Source organism: Marasmius oreades, chromosome 6 (genome assembly GCF_018924745.1).
Source record: "Marasmius oreades isolate 03SP1 chromosome 6, whole genome shotgun sequence".
Lineage (NCBI taxonomy): Eukaryota > Fungi > Basidiomycota > Agaricomycetes > Agaricales > Marasmiaceae > Marasmius > Marasmius oreades.
This window is the reverse complement of record NC_057328.1, coordinates 3,068,990-3,084,590: the sequence shown is the minus strand read 5'-3', so window position 1 is coordinate 3,084,590 and position 15,601 is coordinate 3,068,990. Positions and strand designations below refer to the sequence as shown.

Sequence of the window (15,601 nt, the reverse complement as noted above, 5' to 3'; positions counted from 1 at the left end):
GCGAGGAGGATTTGCTAAAAGACAGACCAACACCGGTACCGATAGATATCGACAATTTGGAGAAACGTGGGTTTGCGCCGAATGGAATTCTGCATCCCGGGTTCGCACTTCTTTTTCGATACAGCCCAGCTTTGCGGTCGGGATCTGGCAATGGGCTTGCTAGAATGACTTCACGAATTGAATCACTGTTGATGCAGATGAGTGCTGTTGATGAGTGCATGCTAATGTGGCGTCGTGTGAGTAAAACATACGTCGGTTGGCCAATCAAATCATTAGAGTTTCACTGACCAATGACACTCCCAGCGTTTTTTTTTTTTTTTTTTTTTTTTTTTTTTTTTTTGTGGAGCGTTTCGGGGTGGATGTCGGTCGACACATTCACGAAGCTCTCCAGATTTCAGGGGAATCGGAGACCCCAGGCTCGTGAATATTTGTGTCAACTGGTTGAACAGAACCGACACAGCCGGGACCTTCATCTTACGCATGAGGGGCGAGGACAGAGACCTCACACATGTTATATGGGATATTGTAGCCACCTGGAGGAACGCGTTACGCGCATACACCTTTTCGGTGCTTTCGTGTGGGGCTCAGATAGATACCTCCGGGATCCGAAGAACCCTTCATCAGTACTACCTGTTACCCACTAAACCCCCAGTCTCCATAGCCCCTTCGGCGCGGAGATCATCCCAATTCTCCAAGCCTCTCCAAGTGCTTTGGACAGAGGCTGTAGATAGGGATTTCTTCCCATATCTCTTTCGGTTTGTAAGGAGAATGTCGGTCTTTTGCCTGGTTTTCATCATATATAACCATTTATTCACAATTTCTTGTTTTGAGAATGACCCTGATTCGTTTATCACTCTCTGGTTCCTTAATTTCCAGATGAGGTGCGCCGATTCTGAAATCAGTATTTGGAAGATTCTTGAGTCGCCTGAATTAAAAGTGGCCTCTTCCATCTCGTTACTCATTCCGTCGTTGAACATCGGTATTCCACACGCTAGGATTGTCCCCATACCGATTTTCGGCCATGTTCCCCCTCGTTTGGTCCACGCATTCTCTGCCAGTTCCCATATTTCTTTTTGGCCCTTTTCCTTACATTTGAGGAGGATATGTCGTATTGAGTCTATCTTTCCACATGTGTGACACATGGTACGGTGGTCATGGTTTGGTATGTGTTTCCAGTATTTCCCTGTCATATATCCGCCATGCATAGTCATGAAGAGGAAATGTCGGGCGTTTCGCGATAGGTTTTTGTTTGATTTTAGTGATTTCCATATTTGTTTCCTAGATGCTTTGGTGCCAGTCATGTGTTCGGTCGCTTTGAGTGCCTTCCTCATGTTCCTATTTGTTTTTCTCCTGTCCCGAGCTTTGATGTAGTTAAAGGACTCTCCTTTTATCTCCTTTATTTTTCTATAGGCTAGTGCCTGCGTCAGGGACTTAAGCTTCGCTCCCGATACTACAAGGTTGCGTGGGATTGTCATGTCTATTAGGTCCGGTTGGCTTTTTAGTCGTCCCTCATTTGCCAGTTCGTCGGCCATGTCGTTCCCGGCGATGCCTGAGTGACCCTTCACCCATTCGAAGTGTGTGGGTACTTTCCTGTTTCGTAGTCTGGCAGCCGTCACTTGGAATAAGTGTGAGTTCGCAACTCCAATGTAGCCTTTGTCCTCCCATTTTGGTAGGTATTTTGTCAGTCCATCCATTGCGTATTTGGAGTCAGTTTTGATGTGTAAATTTAGTGGTGGGAAACGTTCTGCAGTTTCCTTAATGGCAAGTACTTCTCCAACTTGGTTTGTTTGTCCCAATTCATTCGGGACGCGTATAGCCCGACGTTGAATGCGATGGTCTTCTTCCTCAACAAAGATTCCAGCTCCAGCTCTTGCTTTCGAGCTTCCATTCTTATCACACGATCCATCTGTGTACACTTGGGTATGGGTTGAGCCATTTTCTGGGTATAATTCCGTGTCTGGTAGCTCTTCGTTTCCTATCTCTTGTGCGAAGATCCGGAAGGCATCAGATAGAGTACCTTCAATCGTAACTCTGGGGTTAAATAGTACGCTCTTATTGTTTGGGGCTGTAGCCACCGTTAATTTCTCATAGTCTTCTGGAAGATACCTTGTCATTGGGTTCCATTTTTCGGGTAGCGCATCAAGAAGTTTCTTTGCCCTCCTGTAGCATAGGTAGGGGGATTTACATCGTGGTGTTCTTTGGCGGGTAGCCGTACATGCCGGGCATTTGCAGTCTTTTCGATCCTTATGGTGAGTCGATCTGGCATATCTTGCCAATTTTTCTGCTTCTCCTACTGTTTTGATTCGGTGGTTGTGCTTGAGACACTTTGTTTCTTTTCCTAGATTATAGAGGGACCGGGTTGCCTCCGACTTAGCATGATACCAGATTGGCATTTGCCGAAGAATATCCCTGGAGAACGCTGGACCACATATTTGCAGCTCGTATTTTTTGGCCGCATCGAACATTCGTTTAATATCCTTGGGTAGTTCCCTGTTGCTTACTTTCCATTCCTGCAGGAAGGGGTTTACCTTGGGGTCTACATTGTCTTCCGAGGTAGGCGTTGTTTCTGAGACTAAGTAGTCAACTGCATATGCCCAGAGTGGGCGCTCCTTGTCAAATTTGAGGTACTGTTGTAGCCATATTATATCGATGGCTTCATTGCGCGCTGAGAGGTCTAGTAAGTTTTTCCCTCCATCTTCGTGTGGTGCAAAGATTGTTTCTTTATTTATTGTCCGGGATGTCTTCCCGGACCACATGAATTGTTGTATACGCCGTTCCAGGCGCTTCTCAACTTCTTCTGGCATTCCTTGTACTTTTGCGAGGTATTGTGACATTCCTCCCACGACCATCTGTATTATTAGTCGTCGGCCTTCCATAGTTGGGTGTCCTTTCTCCCACTGGTCCAGGGATTTATCAATTTTTTCTAGGGTCCATGACCATATATTGGTTTGGTCGACATTATTTCCCATCCAGGCGCCTAAGATCCTCATTGGTTCACCGTCATCTTTCAATTTGGCGTGGTCTGGTAGTGGAGTTCCGGTGTTTTCCCCACTCGCTGTTCTGTTACGGAGGACATTCCTGCGGTACGCCTCTTCTCCGTATGGTAGTGCTTCTGTTTTATGGATGTTGAATAGAGCGCCTGAGGCTATGCACCATTCATTTAAGATTTCCTCTAGATCGTTCCAGTCATCATCACTTGATAAGTATACGGTAGTATCATCTGCAAATAATGTGGCAATTATTCTCTCCTTGAGGCCAGGTATTTTGAAACCAGAGAGGTCTGATTGTCTCAGTGCTTCTGCTAAAGGTTCAATGGCGAGGTCAAACAGGAGGCAGGATAGGGGGTCACCCTGCCACACTCCTCGTGTCACCTTGAAAGGTGTTGAGCTCTTCATGCCGTTGATCATGACGTAGGTGTATGCGTTCTCGTATAGGGACTTAATAGTGTTAATAAAGGATTTTGGGAGGTTGAATTTGTTCAGAGTTTCCCATAGGTAGTCATGTTCCATCCTATCATATGCTTTTTCTTGGTCAAGGGCCACTACCAGGCCATTTTGTTCAGTCACCTCTGCAATCTCCATTATTCGTTTAGTCAACCATATATGGTCATATATTTGTCGCCCTGGTACAAAGCCGGCCTGGTTAGGATGGATGAGTGACGGTGCAAACTTGGCCAGACGGATGGTGAGCGCTTTGGTCATAATCTTATAGTCCGTATTTAATAGCGATATTGGTCGGTAGTTAACAATGTCTGCTCGTTCTCCCTTTTTATATAGTGGGCACATCCAGCTCTCTGCAAAGGTGGATTCGGGTCCTATGCCATGTTGCATTATATCATTAAAGACGCATGTGAGTGTTCCGATGACATCGAAAGCGGGACGGTCTGCTTTGACATCAGTACGGTATCTGTCATGTAGGGTTTTCCATAGCTCATACGGAATACCATTCAGCCCTGTTGCTTTACGGTTCGCAGATAGCCGTAGGGCTTCTTCAATTTCGTCGTTTGAAAAGGGTTGTCCTAGTTCAGCGGCTTCCTCATCTGTCATTTTAATTTTAACTTTTGATAGAACGTTAAGAATTGTTTGTGTCCGCTCTGATACGGCAGGTTCGTCGTTGCTTCTACCTTTGGACTGTATTCCATCATGATAGTCTCGGGCCATATTGGCCATATTCTGCGAGTTTTTTTCATATCTGTTGTTGGTTCCATAGTCATCTGTATTCACCGTTTCTTTGATCAGGCGGTTGATTATTTCACGTGGGGCTTTAATCTTATTCAGGCCGCACCAGTAGCGGGATATCACCTCACCTTCAAGTTTATTTTTTGCAGTAGCGTGTTCACGACGCATTCTATGTCGTCGCAGTTCTAGTTCCGCTAGTTTTTCAGTAAGGATTGTCATGGCGAACAGACGTTCCTCCTCGGTCATCGACGGATCGTCTGCAGTGATAGATAGTCTATTCGATATTTTATTTATTTCTTGGTCGAGACGGGGGGTGACGATCTTGGAACGGTTCCGCGCCTCTGTCGATATTTTCCTCGTGAATTCTTCGAAAAGTGCAAGGGGGTTCTGGGCGGGCGTGCGTGTCACAGGGGTGTTATATTTAGTGATTTCTTCTTGAAGTTTCATGCCTTCCGTTTTTATATATTCCTTGAGCTTTTTGTCTTCAGTGATGTATTCCGGCCAGGTCCACCGTCCTCTGCCTATTTCCGGTGCGTTTTCATTTGACATCTTTACCGACACCAGACGATGGTCTGTCCTTATCCCGACAGATTTGATTTCCCATTCAAACGTTCGTTGGAATTGTCGGTCTTTGACATAAATTCGGTCAATACGGCTTTGGGAGCCGGTTGTCTTCTGCGCATAGGTGTATGCCAGTTTCGTCGGGTTTGTTGCCCTCCAGCCATCAATTAGTTTCAGTTGTGATTTCAGTCGATCTAGAGCATCAACGGGGTCAGTTTGGTCGCTCCGTGCTGGGAGGCGGTCAATCGAGTCTTCAACAACATTTGTATCACCCATAACAAAATCGGGTTTTCGGATTCGTGGGTTTTGTTCGAAAAAATCACCTATTTTCTCCCATAGTAGTTTATTTTCTTGGGGGTCGTTTGGTGCGTACACTCCCAGTACTGATAGTTTCTCCGTCTTGTGCCATTGATACTCCACCAATAAGGCATGTCCCTGAACTATTTCCCAGGTTCCTCTTTCCTGTAGGTTGTTTTCGGAGTGGTGTTTGACAATGGCGACTCCTTTCGCGTTTGGATTGTCTGGAAGTTGTGTAAATGAAACCGATAGTTTGTCGCCGAAAACGTTGTTCAGGTCTGTCAGACGGTCGTCGCTAAGGTGGGCCTCCCCTACTACGAGAATCTTGATCCTGTGGTCTTTCATCAGCTGGTTGATATGTAGCCACTTGTTTTCTGGATTATAGAAGTTTGTACTTCCTAGGCCCCGGATGTTGAGTGCTCCAATTTTCATGTGCGCTTTGTTAGTCCTTATTCTATTGGTTCTGGTTTGTTCCAGTGGGGGGTCTATCATTATTGGGTCTATGTCTTCTCCACTTGGAGGCTGTGTATCCTCATGTTCGAGGGGCGCGTCAATTTGGGCCTGGGTATCCACTATAGATACTTCAAAATCATTCCCATTTGGGGTTTCTTGTGCGGTTCGCACATCCTCAATAGGTGGATCGCCCAGTGGGAGGTTGGGCTCGTTTAGAGTCCATGGATCTTCTCCTAAGTCCCCAGCTGTTCCGTTTCGATGTGATTGTCTTGGGATTCGGATGGTCAGCCTGGGGAACCCCGATTCTGCTGGGGTTGGGGGGGTTGGCGTAATTCCCTGGATTCGTAGAGGGGGAATACGTATTGTAAAGGCACCCCCTGGGCCCTCGTCTCCTGTTTGTCTAACACCTTCATCAGTAAGACGGTTGCCGGTGACAGAGCCTCCGCCACTTCCGGTGTTGACATCTGAGAGTTGTCCGGCGTCCGATAAACCTGTATCCAATAAACCGTCAGTGTCGTCCGTGTGAAAAGTTGTTACCTGTGGTGAGAATTTAATGGGTGGACAGGTCCTATGGTGGTGCGGTCACCATAGGCTTACTGTCCGGGGTTGTGCTGTTCACTCCTTTCCTGCATGGGTCTGGGGTACCATACATCCGGAGATGGAACATTCCAGGACTGCTGGAAGGCGGGCACCACCTAAATAGGTCCACCTTAGAGGGAGGGCTCCACTCGCGTCCTGTCCTAGAGCGTCGCACGCCGCACTAGTCAGTAAATTAAGCGAATGAAGTTCGCGTATCCGTCTTAATACGACTTTACCTATTCCCAGTATAGGTATTGTAGTTCCCGTAGTGTTTAAAGAAAGTTGTTGTAGCGCTTTAAAGGATGTTTTTTGACATCAGTGCTAAGAGAACATACAGGACTACAGTTATGAGGTGATACGTCGTGCTAGACTGAAAATGTAGTGTATTAAGAGTGGGGGGTCACAAAGTTAGGTGCCACGGCCACCACGGCCGCGCCCTCGTCCTCGGCTGCGGGTGCCACGACGAAGGTCGCGTCCAGCTCCTCGAGTTGGCTTACGGCCAACCCTGCTTACCCCTCTGGCCTCTTTCGCTTTTTCCACGACTCCTTCCCAGGCTTTGTCCGTGGCAGCCTTCCCAATGACTTGTTCGAGGGTTGCGTATATGCCAGCTGTGGGGCCGTTCCAGTTGGGGATGCCGTTAAAGCGGCACTTGTGGCCTACATGGTCGTCGAGGGTACATCTTGTACAGTACAGTGGTCGCCTGTCAGGCAGGTAGTGATGACTGAGGGTGAAGGCCTCATGAGTGGAGTAGAAGGTGAGGCCGCGGATGTAGTGGGTGATGGCTATCCATTCTTCCTTCCCACCCATGGGTTTCATGGTCATAATGAGCTCGCGGTTGCTGGAGTCGTCGGCGTCTTCACGGGTTACCATTCGAATGGTGAGTACGTATTCGTCCACACGGACATCTAGTGGTCGGGGATCGCCTTGGGAGACATGGGATACAAAGGCTCTGAAACGGGCGTCAGCGCGGAGGAGGGTGCATGCTTGGAACCTAAAAGCCTTAGTTACCCGGTCATCACTACGGATGGACTGAGTTTCGTAGACCCCAACTGTCCAGGAGAGGTGGCCCGGGGAGTACTTCAGAACATGGAATGTGTTGAGTGGGGAGAAAGCAAAGGTCTGGTGTTCTATGAGGAAGGCTCGTTCCTGAAGGTGTCCTTCGAAGCGGATAACGATACCCTGATTCCCTGCATTTTTGGAACCATCGAGGATTGCAGTCGACTCGGGCTGGGGGGTGATGACGTCGATCCATTTCGGGTTGATTGCCAGTTCTTCAATGAGGCGATCACGGATAGAGATTGTTAACTCTCTCGCCTTGGTCACATTCATGAGGGTACCGCCATTGGCAAATAGAAAGAAAAGGCAGTTGTCTAGGGCTTCCATAATCATCGCTTTCTGATCTTCGCGCATGTTAGTTAGGAGGAAGTCGAGGTCATGAGCAATGAGCGGAACGGTGTTAGGTTGGTCAAGGCGGGTAGCTGCTCCCATAACTTTGACATATTTGGGGTCAGGAAGGTTGTTGTAATCGGTGGGAGGGATGCAGCGATAGGTGTTACCTCTTTGATGAGTAGGTTCAAGGATTGCGAGGGCGTCTTCGTTGCTCGGGAACAGCGTAGTGTTTCCTTCGTTCTCCGTGCGGCGGACAGTCGCCGGCGTCGACACTCTACTTGGCTGTTCAGTAGGTTCTTGTCGCCAGTGGTGGTTATCCTGTACGCCAGCCTGTTTTTGTTGGGTCTGTTGGGTGGCGTTAAAAATTGCGGCTTGGGATGGGTCCTCGAAGACGAAGTCATGAGGTTGGCCTGTAAAGTTTGCCGGTCCCGCGGCTTGACCTAGGCCAATGATACGAACTGTACGGTCGTCGTCTATTCCTTCCATCCCATCGTCCTCGCTGTCATCGAGTAGGTCTGCGTTTGGTGTGTCGGGCGGGGCCTGGCCTTCGTCATCAGTAGACGTAGGGATGAGGGTACGTCTCGTAGTTGGAGACTCAGGTTCCTTCGGGGGTTGAGAAGAGTGGCGACGGTTCTGCGGGGTGGCCGGATCCATATATAGTTTATTCCCAGCATTGTCACTGAGGCTGAGCCTTCGTTCATCAGAAAAAACCTACTTTACTAATTAGTATGAATTAGTACTAATTAGTAGTAATTCATACTAATGTAAAACTAATTGGAACTAATTGGAACTAATTGAATACTAATTGCTACTAATTACTACTAATCACTAATTGGCACTAATTGGCACTAATTGATGTTAATTGATGTTAATTCCTGCGAAACTTATCACACAGAAATGAAGGGGGAAAAACATAATCATATTAGAATATAGTGTAGTAACCATTTCTATCACTGAAAGCATTTACAAAGAAAGTAGAACACTGATCTAAAACAGTACTCGAGGTCCATTCCGGTGGTACAACTGGGCCAAATCTAGGATATAAGTGAACACTACGTCTAAATGACCAGACCGGAACAATGCTGGCATCACGATAACCACTGACACCGTCAACAGAAGGGGAGATTTTGTAAAGTCCATGAGATGGTTCAGGTCTGCGAGGGAAAGTAGTAAACCACTCAACGTATGCGAGATGGTCTGCTACATTTTCCTGCTCATCAGCCTGGAAGAGCAGGTTCTTATGGTTATCAGATAGAGTAAACAGGACGCGAACACGGCCAACACGATAACCTGTACAAAAAGTCAGTTCACGGCACTGGGCAGAAACAACGAAACAAACCTTTGATACCTAGTGCTTGTCCTTCTTTAACATTTACCAGAACCGTATCAAACTGTCCTGGTACATCCATTGTGCGATCAAGACAAGATCATGGCTTGTACAGACTTCGTAAGTATGAAAACACGCTACATAGCAACTGTAAAAGCTGATATGTACCCACCGTAGATTTCCACCCAGCCTAACATCACACTGCACGAGCCTTCTACGCGTGTGTACGGCAAGCACACTCACTTGGTCGCGAATGGACGCCTGTTCACCGTCATCAGCCGCTTTCGTAAAACATCCCCTTCTCATTTACCTTCGCACAATGCCCTCCATTTCTCCAACCCAACCCACCGCGCCCTTGTCCACCTCAAGGAGTTCAACTGGATTCACAAATCCCATCCCTTCCTGCCACTTGTACCTCAGTGGAATGTCTTCAAAGGCTCGCTTTTCAGCTGCCTTGACCACAAAGATGATAGTTTTCCTTATGTTCGCCAGGCTGCTGGTGGACGTAGGTTTTTTCTTGCTAGAGATGTCATGCATGCATGGGACCAGCTAGAGAAACATCTTCGAAAGCTGGTGCTCGCTTTGCTGGCAGAGGGAAAGCCGGATGCGTCCTTGATCGACCCGACTATCTCTCTATGGACATATCCAGCGTCATATGGATATCACCATGGTCATGAATCGCTCGTGTTACTTCAAAAAGCCGCACAGAATTCCAGGGATGCCTTCTTACCGTTAATTGCCGCAGGAACACTCGGTCTGCAGTGGATAAAGCGCAAAGAAAGGCTTCATCTAGATTACAGTTGGCGAGAACGTTTACAAACTAACAACGGCATACATCCTGAGTGGTTTGGGGCGTTTGAGAGATCGTACGCCAACGACAAGGACGTTCTGCGAACAGGTGGTATAATCGAGGCCACACATCCCACCACGCCTTTGTTGTTGTCCTTTTACCGGCAGCTGAACGTGCCACTGTGTGTTCACTGGGGTGAAATTTCGGACTTGAACGCAGTTAGCAAGGGTAAATACAACGAGACAGGAACGAGTATCTTGAAAGATGGTGTATGGTCTGTTTACCGCCACAAATTTGAGAGTCTGGTAGATGTTTTCCCTTCAAACGATGAGTTCTGGAGACTGTTCAAGGGCCAAAACGATGTCCCCTCGTCGGTACTTGAAGAAACACGTTCCGTCGAGCATACGGCGTTCACAGACCCTGCTGGACACGAATATGCACCTTATCAGAGCTACTTCAACGTACCCGATTTAGAGTCGCCTAATGTTGAGAAAAACTCCGGTCAGCGGCCTGGCGAGACTTGGCGTGCGTTCTTTGCGAGCCGAGAGGCGAGAAATCGGGAACGAATGGCGTTGGAAACGCCCAGTCAGCGACAGGCCCGCGAGAATCGTGAACGAGAGGCTGCCAAATTTCACGCACCTGGTCGCAAAGGTGCTGTATGTTGGTATTGGGATAATTGGAGCGGGTTCAGAGTGAGGACATGTCTCACTCGCGGGCAAGTAGAGAGCGAGTGGGATCGTCTTTCGAATGAGCAAAAGAGGTACGACGGGTTCTCGAACACCTGGGATCTCTGTAGCGATTTTGGGGATTTCGATCCCGACTCGGACGAAGATTGGGAGGTCGATGCAATGCAGAACGATGGGGAACTTCCTGTGGACTTAGCGCCGAGTGCGGGAGGTCAGGAGCAAGGAGATGATGAGGAAGGCGAAATCGCAGATGAGCCTCCAACCATTGAATTGCCAGAACTCAGTTCAGGCGAGGCGCTCGAAACCATTGGGGGTCATACAGGAACAGAAGAGGAGGTCCCGCCCTTCTTTGTTCCTATGACAATGGAAGAGATCGCCTACGAACAATATGGTTTCACTGGCGACGAATGGGACAGGGAAAACGTCGGGATGGAAGACATTGACACCACCCGACGTCTGTTGGGCAACGGTCGCTGGCAAAGCAACCCAGCAAACGCCTTATTCTCCGAACCTGACCCTAGAGCTGAAGTCATGGAGAAACTGCGTCAATTCTTCCACCTGATATCGCAGGAACAGACACCATCGTTCCATCTGCCGAGCCATGACCTCTCCGACCCTTCCTCATATATTTGGGATATGGAAAACTGGGAGTTCTCTGTCATCCCGATTACCGTCGATGGCGAGAACTGGTACGTTGTACGCAGGAATTCTGACGGTAGTGCCCCGGACAAGGTTTTGCTCCTCAAGTGTCCCGTATCCATTCTTCACATCGTTCGCTGTGCTTGGGGCCCACAACTTCACGTCATAGCATCTCAATTGCTAAAGTTCAGCATCAGATTCCACACCCTTGTTCGCGGGTTTCCACCACCTCTGCCCCGATCGACTCGCGAAGCTAGGGATGAGAAGGTACCGACCTGCCATCTCGGCTATCGTCATGCAGGCTATAAGCCGGATATCCACGATTGGCGAGGCTATGAAAGAGAACGAGATCTCTTCTTCCGTTCAGACAGAGGCCGCGCAGCGGTGTTAGCTGGTGGATTAATAGCGAGGATGGCGACAACAACGGTACCAGAGGAGAATGTCATATTTGGTGGGGACCCCGACCGGCTGTACAGGCAAGGTCGATGTTTTTGGGAGAGTAAGGGAGCGGGGTACTGGGACGACTTCCTGACACCTGTGGAGGTTGACATGATCTGCGGCGTATATATGGTGGAGAAAGGTAAGTCTCCAGCTTTTATGATTATTCTAACAGTATTTAATTGCGTACTACCAGATCAAGCCAATCCGAACCCGTCAGAAGCCTCTCATATGTCTTGGTGGCCACGCCCTTCTCCTTTCCAGGCCGGCGGACTCAACATTGACTTTTGGTCAAAAGATTGTGAAAAATGGTTCCTTAATCGCCTGCGAGAGTGTTCCTCCGGCCAGGGCTCTCTTATGAACGCGACTAGGTGGCGAAAAGCCGTTGCATTCACGTACACCATTCCAAAGATTGTAGAGAAGAACCGCCAGATGGCGCGCTTGTTTTTGGAGCGTATCATATAGATTGTGATACTCGAACGCTGTATTTCTTGTATATCTTGGACACGATCTATGTAGCCACTAGTGAAGCAAGTGTATTTTTTTATATCTGTCTAGAAATCTCAAATTTTGGCTACCTGTGTTACTGTGTTACTGTGTTACTGTGTTACTATGTGTGAGGGAACTCCGAGAAACCCGCGGACCTGCGCCCCATATGTGACGAGTGTTACATACCATGTGCAAACTCTTTCCCGTACCACGACAATCCCCACCATTCGCCAGCTGTCGGCGTTTGGGCATGGGATACAAGAGTTCTAGGATTTATTACTTACCAGATCGTTTCTGTTACACCCCTACTGAGACTGGAAGCATTCAAAACAATACTATTACAACCTTCATTCCCTGCTGTTGCGTGGAGTTGCTACGACAAAAAAAATTCGCTTATTTACAGGCATATCTGTTAACCCCCCCTACGTTCTCTACAGTACGGCAGTCTGTCCCCTTTCCTAGCTGTAGGAAGGAGATAACTACGCCTGGCTAACCCGACCCTGATTCGCCAGTTTGCAAATCGCGTAGTTCACCTGTCGGTGTTTTTCTCATTGGATTACTTCACTGTCAGGCTCGCGAAAAGTTTTATCGATGAGTAACGAAACAACTCACCAATTATGGTCTGGCCATGTAGGTGACCCGTGGAGCAGGCTTCGTTGGTTTCTGCCTTTGCACCATCATCATGCCCAAAACTACCAAGGGTGAGATCTATCTTCGTACTCCAGCCATGTCTGTCTTTTTGCTAATGACTTAGAAGGTAAGAAGCCTACCAATAAGCAAGAAAAGAATAAGAAGAAAATTACACCCATAAACGGTGGGTTGTATACTTATTACTCTAAGTCTCTGCACTAACTGCACCCTACAGATGATGCCGGGCTCAATAATATGGATGTTGACATAGATCCAAACGATGACAGCCGCGACGTTGAAGTGGCACCTCCTCGTGCTCGTAGAGGTCGCAAGAAGATGCTTCTTACCGAAACTGACGAGGTCGAAGGTGAAGACAACTCGGTGCCCAAGAACAAAAAGAACAAAAAACAGAAGAACAGCGAGACAGATCCCAATGAATCTGCTCCTACGCGCACTCTCCCTACTCATCAGAGTAAAAGCAAAGCTCAAGAGGAAGGCGGTTCGTCGTTCTCTTTGGTTCCTCCCTTCTTAGCCACCCTCATGTTTCATAGTTTGGATGACTGCCGTTCGTAACAAAGGATTGGGTGCGAGTGCAGCATTTGAGAATCGGAAACGCGAACGTGCCCTTTCAAGTGCTATTCAAGAAGCCGAGGCGAAACGTCTAAAAGCTTCAGGTCTGTTCGTGGGTTTTCATGTGATAAATCTCGCTCACTTTTCCTACAACGGCGTAGGCGATAGCATCGCCCGACCGCCTAGTTTCGATAAATCGGATACAGATATTCCGATGATAGAGGTGCTGGATACCTCAGGCCAGGCGGTTTCTATGCTTGTTGATATGACAATGTAACTGATGCACTTGCTATTCTCCAGCTGTGAAGAATAGCAAAGTTGCCTCTAAGTCACCCAAGCCTGCAGCAAGTAACATGCAGGCAAAGGTTACAAAGGTGGTGGCCCCCAACAATAAGCCAAAGAAGGTTCCGGAGAAGGTGTCCGGTACCACGAAAGTCACCGCAGTGCAACCGTCCAACAGTAGAAAGGGAGGAGAACCCCAGCCGCAAACACAAGGTACCTCTACGATACTTCGTCGTATTGCAGAGGTTCCTCTATCTCTTTCCACAGGGCATCCCCCAAGACTTGACGATAGTTCTTCATCTGAAGAGCTCGGACGTCAAACTGGCAAAGGAAAGGACGGCAGTTCGCAGTCGGAGGAAGAAGATGAGCTCAGTGATGATGAGGACGACACGCCTCTTAACGCCAAACAGTTCAGTTACGAGGTATGTCTTAATGGTTTGTTACCTTCACTGCTTCCCTATACTTTTTTTTTAGCAGGCGACAGTCATCAAGGCGTCCACAACAGTTCTCCCTACTTTAGATAATACTGATACCCTTTTCGACTCAGACGTCGATGATGTGGGTGCAGTGGTTGACCGCTCGTCCCCTCCACCGGCGTCCGATATCTCCTCAGAGGAAAGCGAGTCCCCCCCATCAGCTGAAAAGATTCAAAAAAAGGTAATAACTACAAGAAAAGCGGTTCAAAAGGTTACGGCGGAGTCTTCACGCAACACCCCAACGATCAATACTAATGTATGTATAACAACCTATATCATGTACAGCGGGCCTCACTACTGACTATCCCTGAGTCTAAGCAGCTATCAAAGCGCCATCAGGATCACGCCAAAGAAGTAAGTTTTAACTAATTCTGTGACATCCTGTCTAACTACGGAATCAGCGCCCGGTGATCCAGGGGATCTCTCGAGGAATTGCTGAACACAACAAAGTCGTTTGGAGTGAAGGGGCCACAGCTGTCATAGGCAATGGCAAGTGTGCTTTAAAGCATCAACCGCCAACCCTCAAGAAGATTATCAAACATACGATCAGGGATGTACTCGAATACGCCGTGTTCACAGACATGCTTCCAAAATATGCGGCTCCCGGCGCGTTCGTGAAGAACCTGTTCCTGAAGAACGCGCGCAAAGTTGGACAGCAGAAAGGGGTGGACCAGCAGACTACTGACGAAGCCCGTGAAATATTCGAACAGTTTGACAAGGACCCCACTTTCCTTCGTAATCTGGCTAGTTTGGTGACGTATCCGGCTTTGGATTTCCACAGTTCTACCATCTAACGACTGCGTTTACTCCAGCCGATGACACGCTTCTTTCAATTCCGTGCCCGCAGCAAGACCATCGCAACGTCCATTGTTACTTCACACTATAACGTGCATGGTACCAACTTTCGTGCCATCGCCGATGTCGAGAGCAGGAACGACCTATACATATACCCCTCCAAGACCGAGGGAAAAGCCAAATCCGGGAAAAAGGTGCGTCGTAAGTTGTGTTGGTTGGCGACGACGGAATCTGATTTGTTCATACTTTGTAGACCTCTTATAGCCGACGCCCACTCAAGAGCAAGCCTTTCCTCCACGAAGCGGTGATGAACCATTGTCATCAATGGCTCAACCACGGAGGATCGGGTTCTATCATGACATTGTTCGAGAAGCAATTTACTGAGCGGGGTGGTGAAGTTTCGATTCCTCTTCTAGCGGCTTCTGCTGCAGCGGTATGTTGTGGTACTCGTCGTTGGTGTTACTGGTACTTGAAAGGTTCTTTTTTTTAAGATACATAATGCACTCAAGGATACAAACATAACGGCTAAAGTCAAACCTCCTTTCAACGAGGAACTCATAAGGGAAGAATATGAAAGGAAGGTACAGTTGTTGACTCAGATGAAAGATGGGAAGGACGAAGAACATTTCCATAGCATCATGAAGCAAATATATGCATATGCTCAGTAACGTCTCCTGTTGTTGTTTTTCGACCGCCCGCTAACCATTCATTTATACAACTGCAGGGGTGGACCATTCATAGGCCACGTCGAAAAGACTTATAATTTCAGTGATGACTCCGACTCGGATGGAGAGGACGGAGACAACGATGACGTTGAAGAAGGGGCAGGGGCAGGGGAAGGTAGTAATCAGCATTCCCGCCGTGACGATGAACCTCTCCAGACCGTTTTTGCTAAGGGTGGTAGTGAGGAAGTGGAAGTTGATGTGGATGAGGTGGATGACGATTCTGGGTCTGATCAGCTAAGTGATGACTGAATGTGGGTTTGGCGTAGGACTTGGACTAGTATAGATTTATCGTTTGTC

The 15,601-nt window shown here is 48.0% G+C and overlaps 1 protein-coding gene across 1 annotated transcript; it reads right to left on the bottom strand.

The window, feature by feature from the left end:
• Positions 1–6,476: 6,476 nt before the first annotated feature.
• Positions 6,477–8,111, bottom strand: E1B28_010461 (uncharacterized protein; the record flags this gene model as incomplete). Its single annotated transcript, XM_043155426.1, has 1 exon — positions 6,477–8,111. The coding sequence occupies one exon, from the start codon at positions 8,109–8,111 to the stop codon at positions 6,477–6,479; it is 1,635 nt and encodes a 544-aa protein (XP_043007894.1).
• Between the last annotated feature and the right edge of the window lie 7,490 nt (positions 8,112–15,601).